This window comes from Patella vulgata, chromosome 6, assembly GCF_932274485.2.
Source record: "Patella vulgata chromosome 6, xgPatVulg1.2, whole genome shotgun sequence".
In the NCBI taxonomy this organism is placed as follows: domain Eukaryota; kingdom Metazoa; phylum Mollusca; class Gastropoda; family Patellidae; genus Patella; species Patella vulgata.
This window is the reverse complement of record NC_065884.2, coordinates 11898773-11912694: the sequence shown is the minus strand read 5'-3', so window position 1 is coordinate 11912694 and position 13922 is coordinate 11898773. Positions and strand designations below refer to the sequence as shown.

Below are 13922 nucleotides of genomic sequence, written 5' to 3'. Positions count from 1 at the left end.
AAGATCAATAACTGCATGTAATGTGGTCATTCCTGGTTGCGTAAATGATAATAAACCCCCAATGACTACGTAAAGGAGAGTGATTTTTAGTTTTAAGGGGAGGGAAAAAAACTCCCCTCGGTCAACATTCAGGTGAGCAGCAGGTGCTCGAGGGCGATCGCGCGCCTTAAAAAAGAATGCCTGGTTCAAAAATTAGTACTCTTCAAATTTTTTTCAGAAATCACTGAAATTTCAAAGCCTAATTCCTTTTGAACTCACAAATATATTGCGCCAAAAATATGGTGATTTACACCAGACAAACTATATAATAATCACAATAATTATATATATAATAAGAAATAATATACATAAATAAAAACAAATATCACAGTAAATATCAATTAAAAACAATTATCACAACATTTAATGTATACATAACTTAAAAAATAAGAAATGAAAATCATAAGTATACAATTGATGGGCAAACAATTGATGTAAAATCAGGGTTTGGGCCTTGTAAATACTATAAATGAAATGGAGTGTATTCAGTTGAATATTCTATTTTCTGTTTTAACCTGGCTAAGGAAGATAGCCATACGCAATGTTGAGTGCTATGAAGGAAACTGTGCCTAGCTGTGTTTCTGTTTACTTTATTTAATTCAAAGATTTCTTTTAAGTACAATGTGTACAGACTTTAGTTTTTGTCCCATCTGAATAACTAGATGCTTTTCCTTGAGAGGTTGAAAAATACAGAGGAAGTTTCTCCGCCAACACAACAATCAAACCCAGGACCTACTAGTTAATGAGCTAGCGCCTCAATCACTGAGCCACTATGAATCCGTATAGTAATTGCACAAATGACCATGGTTTTAAACTTGGCTTCCAGCAATATAGGAGAGAGAGAGAGAGAGAGAGAGAGAGAGAGAGAATTGGGGTTTAATGTCCACTTAATGTGGTTTAACATCCATTCGACACAAACTAGGTCATTTCGGGACTAACATATCGATTCAATTTTATTTCCTTAATTCGATTGACTGTAGGGGTCTTTAGCAGTGGGAGGAAACTGGAGGACCCGGAGAAAACCCACCAGGTTAGAGAGGCGACCCTACTCCTTGTCACGTACAACCGGGGAATCAAAACCCTGCAAGTTGACTCAATGACAGACTTTATGATACAGTGCGCACGTGCTAACCATTCAGCCATCCAACCTCGGGGATGACCTAGTTTGTATCGAGTGGACGTTAAACCCCATTTCTCTCTCTCTCTCCCATCCAACCTCCAGTTATAGAATTGAGAACCCGGGATCTCCTAGCTAATGAGTTAATGTCTAGGTCACTGAGGGCCTGACAGGGACAGCTGTCTAGCCATTCGGATGGGACAAAAAAATGAGGTCGCATGTACACATTGGCATACACATAAAAGATCCCTTGGCAGCTGGAATTTGATATAGAGTAGGCAATAGCGCCGCTGTCCGGGCAAAATTTCCCTCATAACACACCGTATGGCATATGCCCGTCTTCATTAGCCCAGTCGGAGAAGAACAGTAGGACATTAAACCCTATATTATTTCATTTCATGTCACTGAGTCACTGTGACTCCTTAAAGTAAATGTACAAGTTGACTTCCAGTATGATTGACTGTGCATCACATCTATCACCGTAGTAACCTAACAACAATGATCTTGATTATGAATCTGTACCTGTACAACTTATACCGTGACATACGAATTACTTACGTTCCATTACAGATCAGTATTCTATTATATACACTATGAATACTCATTGTTTAAATAGCAATTAAATAACAAAGCTGCCATTAACGTCCTTGTGTAATATTTCAATATACTCAACCAGTTACATTCAAACAGACACAGGGTGGAAGTCAGTACAAACTGCATTCCTAAATATTAAACAATATATCGTTCACTGCAATAAACACTAGACATTGTGGTAATAAAATATATCTAGAAATAAATTTACTATCTTCTAAACAGTACCTACACACAATTACAAACATACTTCAATTTATTTTTATTTTATAATCTGAGCATCAACTGTGAAATGTATTCCCTTTAAGAGTCTTTGATCCGTCTAACACAATTCAATATAGATATAAACTCATGAAATGAAATGAAATGGGGTTTAACTTCCTACTGTTTTGCTCCTAAACTGGGCTAATGAAGACGGGCATACGCCATACAGTGTGCTATGAGGGAAATTTTGCCCGGGCAGCGGCGCTACGGCCTACTCTAATATCGAATTCTAACTGCCAAGGGATCTTTTACGTGCACGCCAATGTGTACATGGGACCTCGGTTTTTCATCCCATCCGAACGACTAGACAGCTGTCCTTGTCAGACCCTCTGTCCTGCATCACTGACAAGGGGAAACCACGCCGGAAAATCTGGATGAACTTTCTCGGCCAATGCAGGGATCGAACACCCGACCTCCAGGCCAGCGAGCCAGCGTCTTACCCACTTAGCCACGTGATCCCCATGCACGTGCATCTGTACATATAAGGTAGTACGTACGTGCACTTTCCCACTATTGACTCATTTTCAGAATTTACTGACAGTAAAGATTGACTAACACAATTACAGAGAGGGTTTAACGTCCACTCGACCCAAACTGGGTCATTTTGGGACCAACATATGGTTCAATTTTATTTAAATAATTCGCTTGCGTGATGAAGTCTTTAGCAGTGGGAGGATATCGGAGTACCCTGAGAAAATCCACAAGCGGGGGAATTGAAACCATGCCACTTGACTCAATGACAGACCTACTAATCCAACCCACATATGTAAACCATTTCCCTTATAGCACACTGTATGGAATATGCTTAGTTGGAGCAGAATTGGAAAACGTTAAATCCCATTTCATTTTATGTGGGTGATTTTTTTATAAATTAACAATAATATTACTATTTCAAATTAAATATAATTCATATGCCATTATTTTAGCATCAGTTCGAAATGATTGCATTTTTATGCTGCTCAGTATTTAGTATTTTTTAAATAATAATTATGAATGTCTTGGATGATATCAGAAGCTTGGAATGCTAACCATGTTGGACGATATCTCCACGCATAAAATTGCTTTAAATCAGCCTGGCCTGCTGTTAATTTGGTGGAATTTCCCATGTTTAATTTGCTTATGGTAAAAGATAGGAGATGAGTAATCACATGTTCAAACATTGCTGTTGGTCCGCTCGTCTTTACGATTCACACTAATAATACCCAGCTATTGTATTTATACAGCTACCCCTTAGCTACAACTTGTTTCACTCCACCAACCAGAAAAACCTCTCCTTATTATCCACTTTACTTGGGCTAAAACGTTTGAAAGAGAGTAGGGGAGACATAGAGAGAGGGAGAGAGAGAGAGAAAGAGAGAGAGAGGGAGAGAGAGAGAGGGAGAGAGAGAGAGAGGAGAGAGAGAGTAATGGGGTTTAAAATCCACTCAACACTAACTAGGTCATTTTGGGACTAATATATGGTATAATTTGCGCATAGTTGTCTTTAGCAGTTAGGGGAAACCAGAGGACCCATAGAAAACCCATGAGGTTGGACAGGCTACCTTACACCTTTTTATCCATTTAACTTGTACTAAAACATTTGAAAGAGTAGGGGAGGCATAACTAGAGAGAGAGAGAGAGAGAGAGAGAGAGAGAGAGAGAGAGAGACTAACATTTCGTTCAATTTTACTTCAATAATTTGCTTGTGCATAGGGGTCTTTAGCAGTGGGAGGAAACCGGAGGACCCAGAGAAAACCCATGGGGTTGGACAGGAGAGAGAGCAATGGGGTTTAAAACATGTGTTTGGACAGAGGACCTTCCCCCTTGTTATCCATTTTACTTGTACTAAAATGTTTGAAAAAGAGTAGGGAGGTATAGCCAGACAGACAGAAATACAGAGAGAGAGACAGAACAATGGTGTTTAAAATCCACTCTACACTTACTAGGTCATTTCAGGACTAACACAGTATAGTTTTATTCATATGATTCACTTGTGCATAGGGGTCTTTAGCAATGGGAAGAAACTTGAGGACCCAGAGAAAACCTACGAGGTTGGACAGGTGACCTTACGCCTTGTTATCCATTTTACTTGTACTTAAAGGCTCAATACCACTCTTGTTGTAACTGAATAATATGTCCCAATCTTTATTCTGGTCAACAAATTGTACTATTTTACAATATTCCAATTAATTGATGATACAAATTTCATGTTCACACATCTAATTTAAAAAATTGGAAAAATGCAACTAAATGATTTGAAAAGCCTGACGTAAAGCTTTTCAAATGTGACTTGGCTTTAAAAATATTTTTGAACCCTTTGGACAAGTAAAATAGGATTTAATGGATAATTTACACAACAGGTAGGACACTAACACATCTATACTGATGTCCAAAAGAAAGTATACACACTAAAAGTATGACTAAGTTTTGTTTAGATTAAAAACATTTGATAAAGCATTACTGAGTTTGTCTTTTGCGTCCAAACTCAACATTTCTAAGCAAAATAAAAATGTGAAACAAATTGACATTCTAGCCTAATACCGTATACCATGGAAAAACGACTTTGGTTGATGCAGCACAAAATGCACAGTGTATACTTTCTTTTGGACGTTAGTATAGTACTTAGAATAAGTAGACCATTCAGCAGTGGGGGAGGAAATGAAATGAAATGGGGTTTAACGTCCTACTGTTCTGCTCCTATGCTGGGCTAATGAAGACTGGCATACGCCATACAGTGTGCTATGAGGTAAATTTTGCCCGGGCAGCAGCACTATCGCCTACTCTTATATCGAATTTCAACTGCCAAGGGATCTTTTATGTGCATTCTAATGTATACATGGGACCTCGGTTTTTCGTCTCATCGGAAGGACTAAGTGGGGGAGGAGGGTGGATACATGATGGTAAACACGGTGGGAGACTTAGACGCACCGGAGGAGGGAGTAAGGGGAGACAAGGAAAGGCAAGGATCTTCTTTACATACAATGACTAACCTGATTAGAATTAAGGCCTAACATTTATAGTTACATTATTTGGGGACTAACATATGGTCTTGTTGTCCAGACAAAATATCTATTTACTACCAATCAACAAAAACACAAAATTAGAACAGAAAGTATCAGAAATGAATGAGAAGAGATATCAATTGTTCTGGAAAGAATAATGATACCCTGTCTCATGCACTACACCTGTCATTATTTACCGGCATATTTTTATAAATAGCAGGTTTGTCCCAATTCAACAATAAAACAGTCATGCTAAGATGATATTAAACCAAAGAGAAGTGGTATCAGGTCTTCAAAGAAGAGTAAGCATACCCTGTAACAGTCACTACATCCATCAGTTCATATTTATATACATGTACACAGATAGCTAGTTTATCCCCAATTTACAATAAAACAGTGATTCTAAGATGATATTAAATGAAGGAGAAGTGGTATCAGGTCTTCAAGCAAGAGTAAGAATACTCTGTCCCAGTCACTACATCCATCAATTCATATCTATTAATAAATGGATAGCTAGTTTATCCCCAATTTACAATAAAACAGTGATTCTAAGATGACATTAAACGGATGAGCATTGGTATTGGGTGTTCTAGAAATCATAAGCCTACCCTGCCTCAGGCATTACATCTGTCACTATTATAAATGAATGGATAATTCATCCACAATCACCATTAAAACAGTGATTCTAAGACAACATTAAACTAGGCAAACGACATGACAGACAACAACTGACATTCTCTCCATCACTATCTTAAAGGTCACTATTCTACAGAGGTCAATTATTGTTACACCTACCTCGAAGAAATCAGGCAGCCATCATCAGTTGTGTATAAATGGAGGTACTTTCTGTCGTCTGCTACAGCCAAATATTTCCCTGATTTTGACAAGGCAGACGCGAGGATACGATTATCATCTTTCGGACTGTTGCTGCAAGATATAAAATAAAACCAACCGAATAAACCGACTGTATTCCTATCAATAAAATTGACAACCAAAACATGGCCGACAATTATGGTGGTATAACACAATGGTGAAACAAGTCAATATTTTTCCCCACAAAATATTGACAAAATTGTGCTGAGCTTTCTACCCCCATGCATTACACAAGCATATAGATTTATTACCCGGTTCTCAATCCATACCTCTCATCAATTTTCCAATTAACTGCCTTTTAGTATAAAAAACACAGTCAAAACAGTCAATATTTTTAACATTATCACTAAAAATATCAATATTACTAACTTTGTAACAAAATTATACAAAATAAACATTTTGTACAGAACAAATGTGTATTTATTTATAATGATAATGTACTAAAAATTCTGTTTATTTCTAAAACATATTTTTTTTTAAATCTTATATGTTGATTTAATCTTTTTAATAATTTATCATAAAAATTAATTTTTTTCATTTGATTTGCTTTTGGAAATTATTTATAAATATAGTAAAAATTATGAGTTAATTTCTTTTAATAACCCAGCTCAAAAATTCATTTTTTTCATTTAATTTGCTTTTGAAAATTATAATAATGATGTAGTAAAAATTCAGATTAAATTTGTTTAATAACATTTATTGTTTTCATTCAAACAGGCATTATGCCTTAAATGTTGTCTAGATTCATTAATTAGGCATTAATGAACATGACATGGCCATAAACAACTCGTAATGCCATCTGATTTTAAACAGATTTGAATTTTTTTTCATTTAATTTGCTTTTGGAAATTAAAATAATGATGTAGTAAAAATTCAGCTTAAATTTTTTTTAATAACATTTATTGTTTTCATTTAAACAGGCATTATGCCAGAGCTAAATCTGCTTATTTCTGGTCTTTCTTTAGGCCTTAAATGTTTTATAAATTATTAAGAAGACATTTATTAATTAGACATGGTCATAAACAATTCTTGATGCCATCTGATTTTAAACAGATTTGAATAATATGTGCAGTTCAATTGTGATTGATGATAAACAGTAAAAGTGGATAATCGAGACTTTGTTTATTATCATAGCAACAGTAACAATGAGGCAATGACAATAGAGGCTACAGTGTTTTTGAAAAGAGGTTTTCTCGGCTCAGAGTGAAGTAATTTGGAATTTTCTACATATTCTCTTTACATTACCTATTTTTTATCTATTTTTGCAATTATATTACTGCTTTAATTTGCTTTTAGAAAACCCCACTACTTTCCTGTATTATTCCTAAAACATATTATCTTGAAATATATTTAAAGGAGCTAAATCGCTAATATTTGGGACCTAGAAATTGACCCAAATGGGTCGCAACGCATATAATAATGTAATCTGATTGTATATGAACTGATTTACATTCAATTGTTTCCGTTTTGACTCTTATTTCAAAACAGTTAGATCCAATGAAATATGGCATGAGTCTCAACCGAATAGAAATTTCTAGCGTCTGGTTATTCCAGTCTATTCTGCATGCCATATGACATGAGTTGTGGAATATTTCTAGCCTCGCTCTGTCTGGTCACTTGTTTCAAATGACGATGAAACGTACTATGGTACACGATTCGTGTACCAATGTTAAAATGTTTATTTTGTCTTAAATATTGCATATCAGAAGCCTACCTTTTCCCGGTAAGATTACAGCATCAATGTTGATTTGAATTGACAAATAATTCGTGTTTTCAATGTGTAAGACTTTGTATGGTTTTGAGTTAGAGACTTAGCTACTTTAAATGTATTTTTAGCTTATTTATAAAACATTATATTTTGAAATCTTACATTTTAAATGTTAATTACTCTCATCACAAAAAGTAATGTGTTTGGTGTTTTATGTTGGGTCAGATATCCCAGATCGGTATTATATTTCAGACCGGTGTCTGTTGAGTGGTGGGGGGTTGGATGGCTGAATAGTTAGCGTGCGCGCGCTGTATCATAAAGTCTGTCATTGAGTCGACTGGCGTGGTTTCGAATCCCCAGTTGTACGTGACAAGGAGTAGGGTCTCCTGTCCAACCTCATGGGTTTTCTCCGGGTCCTCCGGTTTCCTCCCACTGCTAAAGACCCCTATGCGCAAGCGAATTATTGAAATAAATTTAAACCATATGTTAGTCCCGAAATGACCTAGTTTGTGTCGAGTGGACGTTAAACCCCATTTCTCTCTCTCTCTCTGTTTAGTGGTTTTGGGCTGATTATTTAGCCCCAACAATTAGTAGATATCTTACTTATTTTCTTGTCAGTGACATTCATGTATGGTTTTATAATTATTTATCATGTATATAGTGGAAATATGAAATGAAATGGGGTTTAACGTCCTACTGTTCTGCACCGACTGGGCTAATGAAGACGGGGATATGGCATACCGTCTGCTATGAAATTTTCAAATTATTTATTTTACATTATCTATTTTCAAACTATTATAGCAAGAATTGCTAGCTCTTTATCTAAATCTTACATAATATATCTTTAAAATATGGCGAGCAATTCTGAGTAAATTCTTAACTTATGTCTGAGAATGCTTTGTGAACTCGGGGCAGATAATTTTTTTGATGAGGCATTTGAGGTGGGTGGCACGGTTTTAATCCCACACTTGTACGTTACAAGGAGTAGGGTCACCTGTCTAACCTCATGGGTTTTTATTTGGGTCCTCTGGTTTCCTACAAATGCTAAAGACCGGTACTACGCACAAGCGAATTATTGTGTTGAGTGTAGTTAATCATCTGAATATTGGTAAAAGTGATCAGATACGCTAAACATTCTCTTCAATACCATGGAAACAGAAATGTTCTAATAGCAGGCAGTGAACATTAATTCTGTCAAATCCGCTCAAGATCGTTCTAAAACAAACAGTCAGTAAACATTAATTCTACGAAAAATTGTAAAAATTCTACCTTTTAATACCATGGAAAAGGAAAATTTTCAAAAGTTGCTAGTGAACATTAATTCACTGAAATATGGTAAAAATTCTAGCTTTTAATACCACGGAAAAAGACAGATTCTAAAAGCAGGGAGTGAGCATTAATTCTGTGAAATCTGGTTAATATTCTACCTTTTAAAACCATGAAAACATGCACTGAGCATTAATTCTATGAAATACGGTAAATATTCTACCTTTAAATACCATGAAAACACGGAATAAGCATTAATTCTATAAAATACGGTAAAGTTTTGAATACCCTGGAAACTGAAGTCTAATCTGAAGGAAAACAAAAGGCGAAGACAACAGCACCTAAGTTGGATTGAATAGACCTTGTAGAAGGAAATAACCTAGAACGATTATTAATTTAGCGGATTGTCGGGGATAAGATACATTACCCATAATCCTTATTGTGTTACAGCCTGAGTTTGTTAACCTGATTATCAATGGCTGAAATATCGTCGCTTGCTTATTTTTGCCTGGCTGAAGACATTAAATGGGATTATATCTTTAACCAAAGAGATCTATTTGAAAGGTTTTCTATCGTTTGGAGATTTTCCATTTCATTATCCTACATTTAATGCTTAATTTAATGGTATTGAAATCCTCCTTAAGTTCTCAAAGCCGTCACACTGCCACCTTTTGAAACTTTTACTTATTATATGTCCCAAGTTGGAATTAACGAAGACAGAAATACTCTGACAAAATAAATGACAAATAACAAAAGCATAGGGGTTGGCAATGATCGTCTTTAATATTCTTATAAAGATAGCAATCTTATGTCCTGCAACAGCCAATAGTCTTATGAAGATGACAATCTATGTCCTGAAACAGCCAATAGTCAGACCAGGGTGGCGTCCCTACTGTGCTGTTGTGACCGTACAGTGACTAGAAAATGCACAAGGTCGTCGGCAAACGTGAACACAACGCGAGAAAATGTCCCCCAAAAATTACAAACTTGAAAAAAGTTCTTACAGCTTTCCAGGTCAGATCGCAGAACCTTGGCGTTTGTTTTGAACATGCTCAAAACAAACACCGTGACTCAGCGAGCATTGCCGAGACCATAGCACGATATCAGGCCTTTCCACCATGGTTATGGAGATCTTGACGGGCTCTGCGACCATTTTCTGTCGCTGTAGCGTCGCAGTAAGGATGCCACCTCGATCTGACGGGGTTATAATGAAGATGACAATCTTAAGTCCTGCAACTCTGATAGTCTTATAAAGGCAACAATCTATGTTCTGCAACTCCGATAATAAAGGAGGAAAGTCTTTAACACAATATCATCCACAGTCTTCAACAATGCAAAAACGACTTATTGGTCAATTTAAATCAAAATTGGTGTTGTTATCTTACCATGAAAAGATGGGCTTCTGATCTCCAATATTTAAGACAAAATGAAATGGGGTTTAACGTCCACTTGACACAAACTAGGTCATTTCAGGACTAACACATGGTTCAATTTTATTTCAATACTTTGTTTGCTCGTGGGGATCTTTAGCAGTGGGAGGAAACCGGAAGACCCGGAGAAAACCGACGAGGTTGGACTGGCAACCCTAGCTGAAAAGGAGTAGAGTCGCCTGTCCAACCTCGTGGGTTTTCTCCGGGTCCTCTATTTTCCTCTCATTTCTCTAGACTCTTATCCGCAAGCCAATTATTGAAATAAAATTGGACCAAGTTAGTCCTATGTGTTATGTAGACATTAACCTCTCTTTCTCTCCCCTCCCAGTGTCTTAGAAATTACCATTTGTGTCCCATATGTATTGTTAGAAATTTAGTAGGATAGCGTCAAATTCTTCTAATTAATAAATAAATCCTTTATATTAATTATTTATTTTTGAGAATAAACAATTTAAACAATTTGTTTTGGTTTTTTTTTCATTTCATTTTATTTCAAGAACAAATTTTTTGTATTTTCCAATCCGATATTTTACAAGATTTGCTAAAGTTAAATACGGTGAATAATATATGAATAAATAGGTAGGCCGAGTGACAAATGCAACATTTGGCTCCGTTATTATCCATTTTATTCTCTTCTTATTGGTCACCAGATGTTGGTTAGACGGAAAATTAAATAATAGGAATTTGAATTAAAAGTCAGAAATGTGAATATTTCTATAAGCTATGTTTTTAAACATTCAGCTATCACCACAATATGTTACCACGTCTTGAGTTCAAAACGACTTCAATTTATTCTAGAATTAGAGTATTACTTCCACCGGGGCGACCTGTCAAACTTTCACGTCAAGATAACGATAATATATAAAATTGTTCGCGTACAGTCCGCTGTGCACTATAGATCAACCACTGAGTCAAAGAATCAAATTTTATTCAAGAAATACAAAAGTATACTTCGAAATTGATTTAATGTCACTTATTGATTGAAAAACAAAAACGTGGTCTTAATGCTTTTAATATATTCATATACAATTAAAATATTTGAAATCAATGAAGGTTTTAAGCCTATTTAAAAAATAACCAAGTTTTTAGAATGGGCTTTTTTTTTCGATTTGGAAATTGTAGCCTGTAAAATTATCATAGAATTAAAATATTTAAGATCAATGAAGGTTTTAAGCCTTTTGGCATTCATATATTAATATATTTAAAAAATAACCATGTTTTTAGAATGGGGTGGGTTTTTTTTTGCGATTGGAAATTGTAGCCTGTAAAATTATCAAACTAACCAAGCAGACGTACAACATTTTAAAATGCTAATAAAATGTCAATGATCACTTGGACCAATCTTTTCATGTCGTATAATTTGTCAGCACCTCAGATATGAAACAAAGCAGACTTAAAAATGTCATCGATGTAGGATGGAGGGCCTGACAAGGGACAATGTATAGTTATTCGGATGGAAAGAAAAACCAATGTCCTGTGGGTGCATGTAAAAGAAAATTTTAAAAATTAAGATGTCAATATTGATTTGAGGTGCATATCTGTACCTGAATATAACATAATAAGTTAATTTTTTATACAGTCATTTAGTTTCATTTTTGAGGGGTAGGGGTGGGGGGGGGGGAGGGGCTGGACACCTAGGTTCCCACCCCACCTGTATTCACTACTGATCAAAAGGAAATGAAATGAAATGAAATGTGGTTTAACATCCTACTTTCTTCTCCAACTGGGCTAATGAAGACGGATATACGCCATACAGTGTGCTATGAGATAAATTTTACCCGGACAGCGGCACTACGGCCTACTCTTATATCAAATTCCAACTGTCAAGGGATCTTTTACATGCATGCCAATGTGTACACGGAACTTCATTCTTTTGTCCCATCCAAATTGTGCATTTACTGACTGTACAATATCTAATTTTTTATGGCTTAATCCGAGGTGAAATGTACTCTTAACCGAGGAAACAAAAACCATCATATCAACAGTAGATAATCTCCAAGCTTCGATTTAAACATGCATTATGCGAGAGCAAAATCTGCTTATTACAGGTCTTTCTTTAGGCCTGAAATGTTATCTAAATTATCAATTAGACATTAATTAACTTATCCAGACCATAAAAAAACTCTCGATGTCAAGGCTAGCCTTCGATGTTGGCTGGATTAGATTCCTTCTCGGCTCATAGTGGATCAATTTGACTGAAATTTTCAGCAAATTACCTTTACACTATCTAGTTTTTAACTATCATAGCGAGAACTGCCATCTCTTTATCTTATCTCCCATAATGTATCTTTAATCAGTTTTAAAAAAAGACGGCCATCAAAAGATTAAACCTATCGCTTACAGGATGAAGAATGTTGCGAAATTTTCAATTATCATATATTTGTAAATACTAAACAGAATTAAATATTTGTTGGACTGATATTCTTTTTCGAGATTCATCTTTCACAATATTGTAGTTAGCAAGTGATTCTATAGCGATAGTATGTGCAGCAGGACTTTAAGTTTGTATACGTTGTTAGTCAGATGACAATCTGAGGTTCAAAGTTGGTGATTGTAGTTACCATAGTTACAATATTGTAGTTTCCAAGAGATGACCAATTCCTTAAAAATGACTATTAGGATGTTTTAAAAAAAAATTTTAGTTCCCCAAAATTTATGATTATAGCATTTACAAACTCTGCTCTTTTTTTCAGATTGGTTGCCTGATATAAAATGAATGAATAAATGAAATGGGGTTTAACGTTCTACTTTTCTGCTCCATCACGGCTAATGAAGCCCAGACAGCAATTGAATTCCAACTGTAAAGGCTTCTTTTACGTACACGGGACCTCAGGGTTTTTTTTTATCCCATCAGAACGACTAAACGCTGTAACTTGACAGGCCCCCTATTCAAAAACTCTATGACTTATACGTAAAAATGTAATGACTGGGCTAATGAAGACGGATATACACCATGCAGTGTGCTATGAGGGAAATTTTGCCAATGTGTACACAGGACCTTGATTTTCCGTCCCATCAAAACGACTAGACAGCTGTCCTTGTCAGGACCTCTGTCCTGCACCCCTAACAAGGGGAAACCACGCTGGAAAATCCCCATGGACTTTCTCGGCCAACCCCCAGTATCGACCCCACAACCTCAATGACTCATACATAAATGAATATCTGTATAAATATGACCCAGGAAAATAATCATCATATTTTTGTACATCCTGGTAATTATTATATGCCAACACTGTAGCCTTAAACAGGTGCAATATAACAATTACAGGTATTCATTTCAAACTATTAAAAAAACGGAAAATAATCAAAAACACAATTATTATTCTATCAACTTATGTCACAAACAAAAAAAATTTAATTTTTGTTTAAATCATATTCAGGAAAATATGCAACAGATTGGAAAGCGATAGTAGAGAGCGAGAAAGAAATGGGGGTTTAATGTCCACCCGGGACTAACATATGGTTCAATTTTATTTCAGTAATTCGCTTGGGTGTAGGGGGTCTTTAGCTGTGGGAGGAAACTGGGGGACCTGGAGAAAACCCACAAGGTTGGACAGGTGACCCTGGAACTGTACAGCGCAGTGGACGCTTACGGCTGGCCCCCGGATACATTCAGTGAAGCCCCTGTATCACTACAGGCCTGGAACTGTACA

General features: G+C 35.9%; 1 protein-coding gene across 6 annotated transcripts in view; it reads right to left on the bottom strand.

Moving 5' to 3' along the window:
* LOC126824256 (tRNA (guanine-N(7)-)-methyltransferase non-catalytic subunit wdr4) overlaps positions 1–13922 on the bottom strand; it is an 84532-nt gene that overhangs the window by 57132 nt on the left and 13478 nt on the right. For all 6 annotated transcript variants that reach the window (XR_008788393.1, XR_008788394.1, XM_056101548.1 and 3 more), the window contains one exon: positions 5788–5919. Coding sequence is in view for 4 of the 6 variants with exons in the window: in XM_056101548.1 (XP_055957523.1) it covers positions 5788–5919 (132 nt within the window). In the remaining 2 variants the exon portion in view is untranslated. The remainder of the gene's footprint in view (positions 1–5787; positions 5920–13922) is intronic.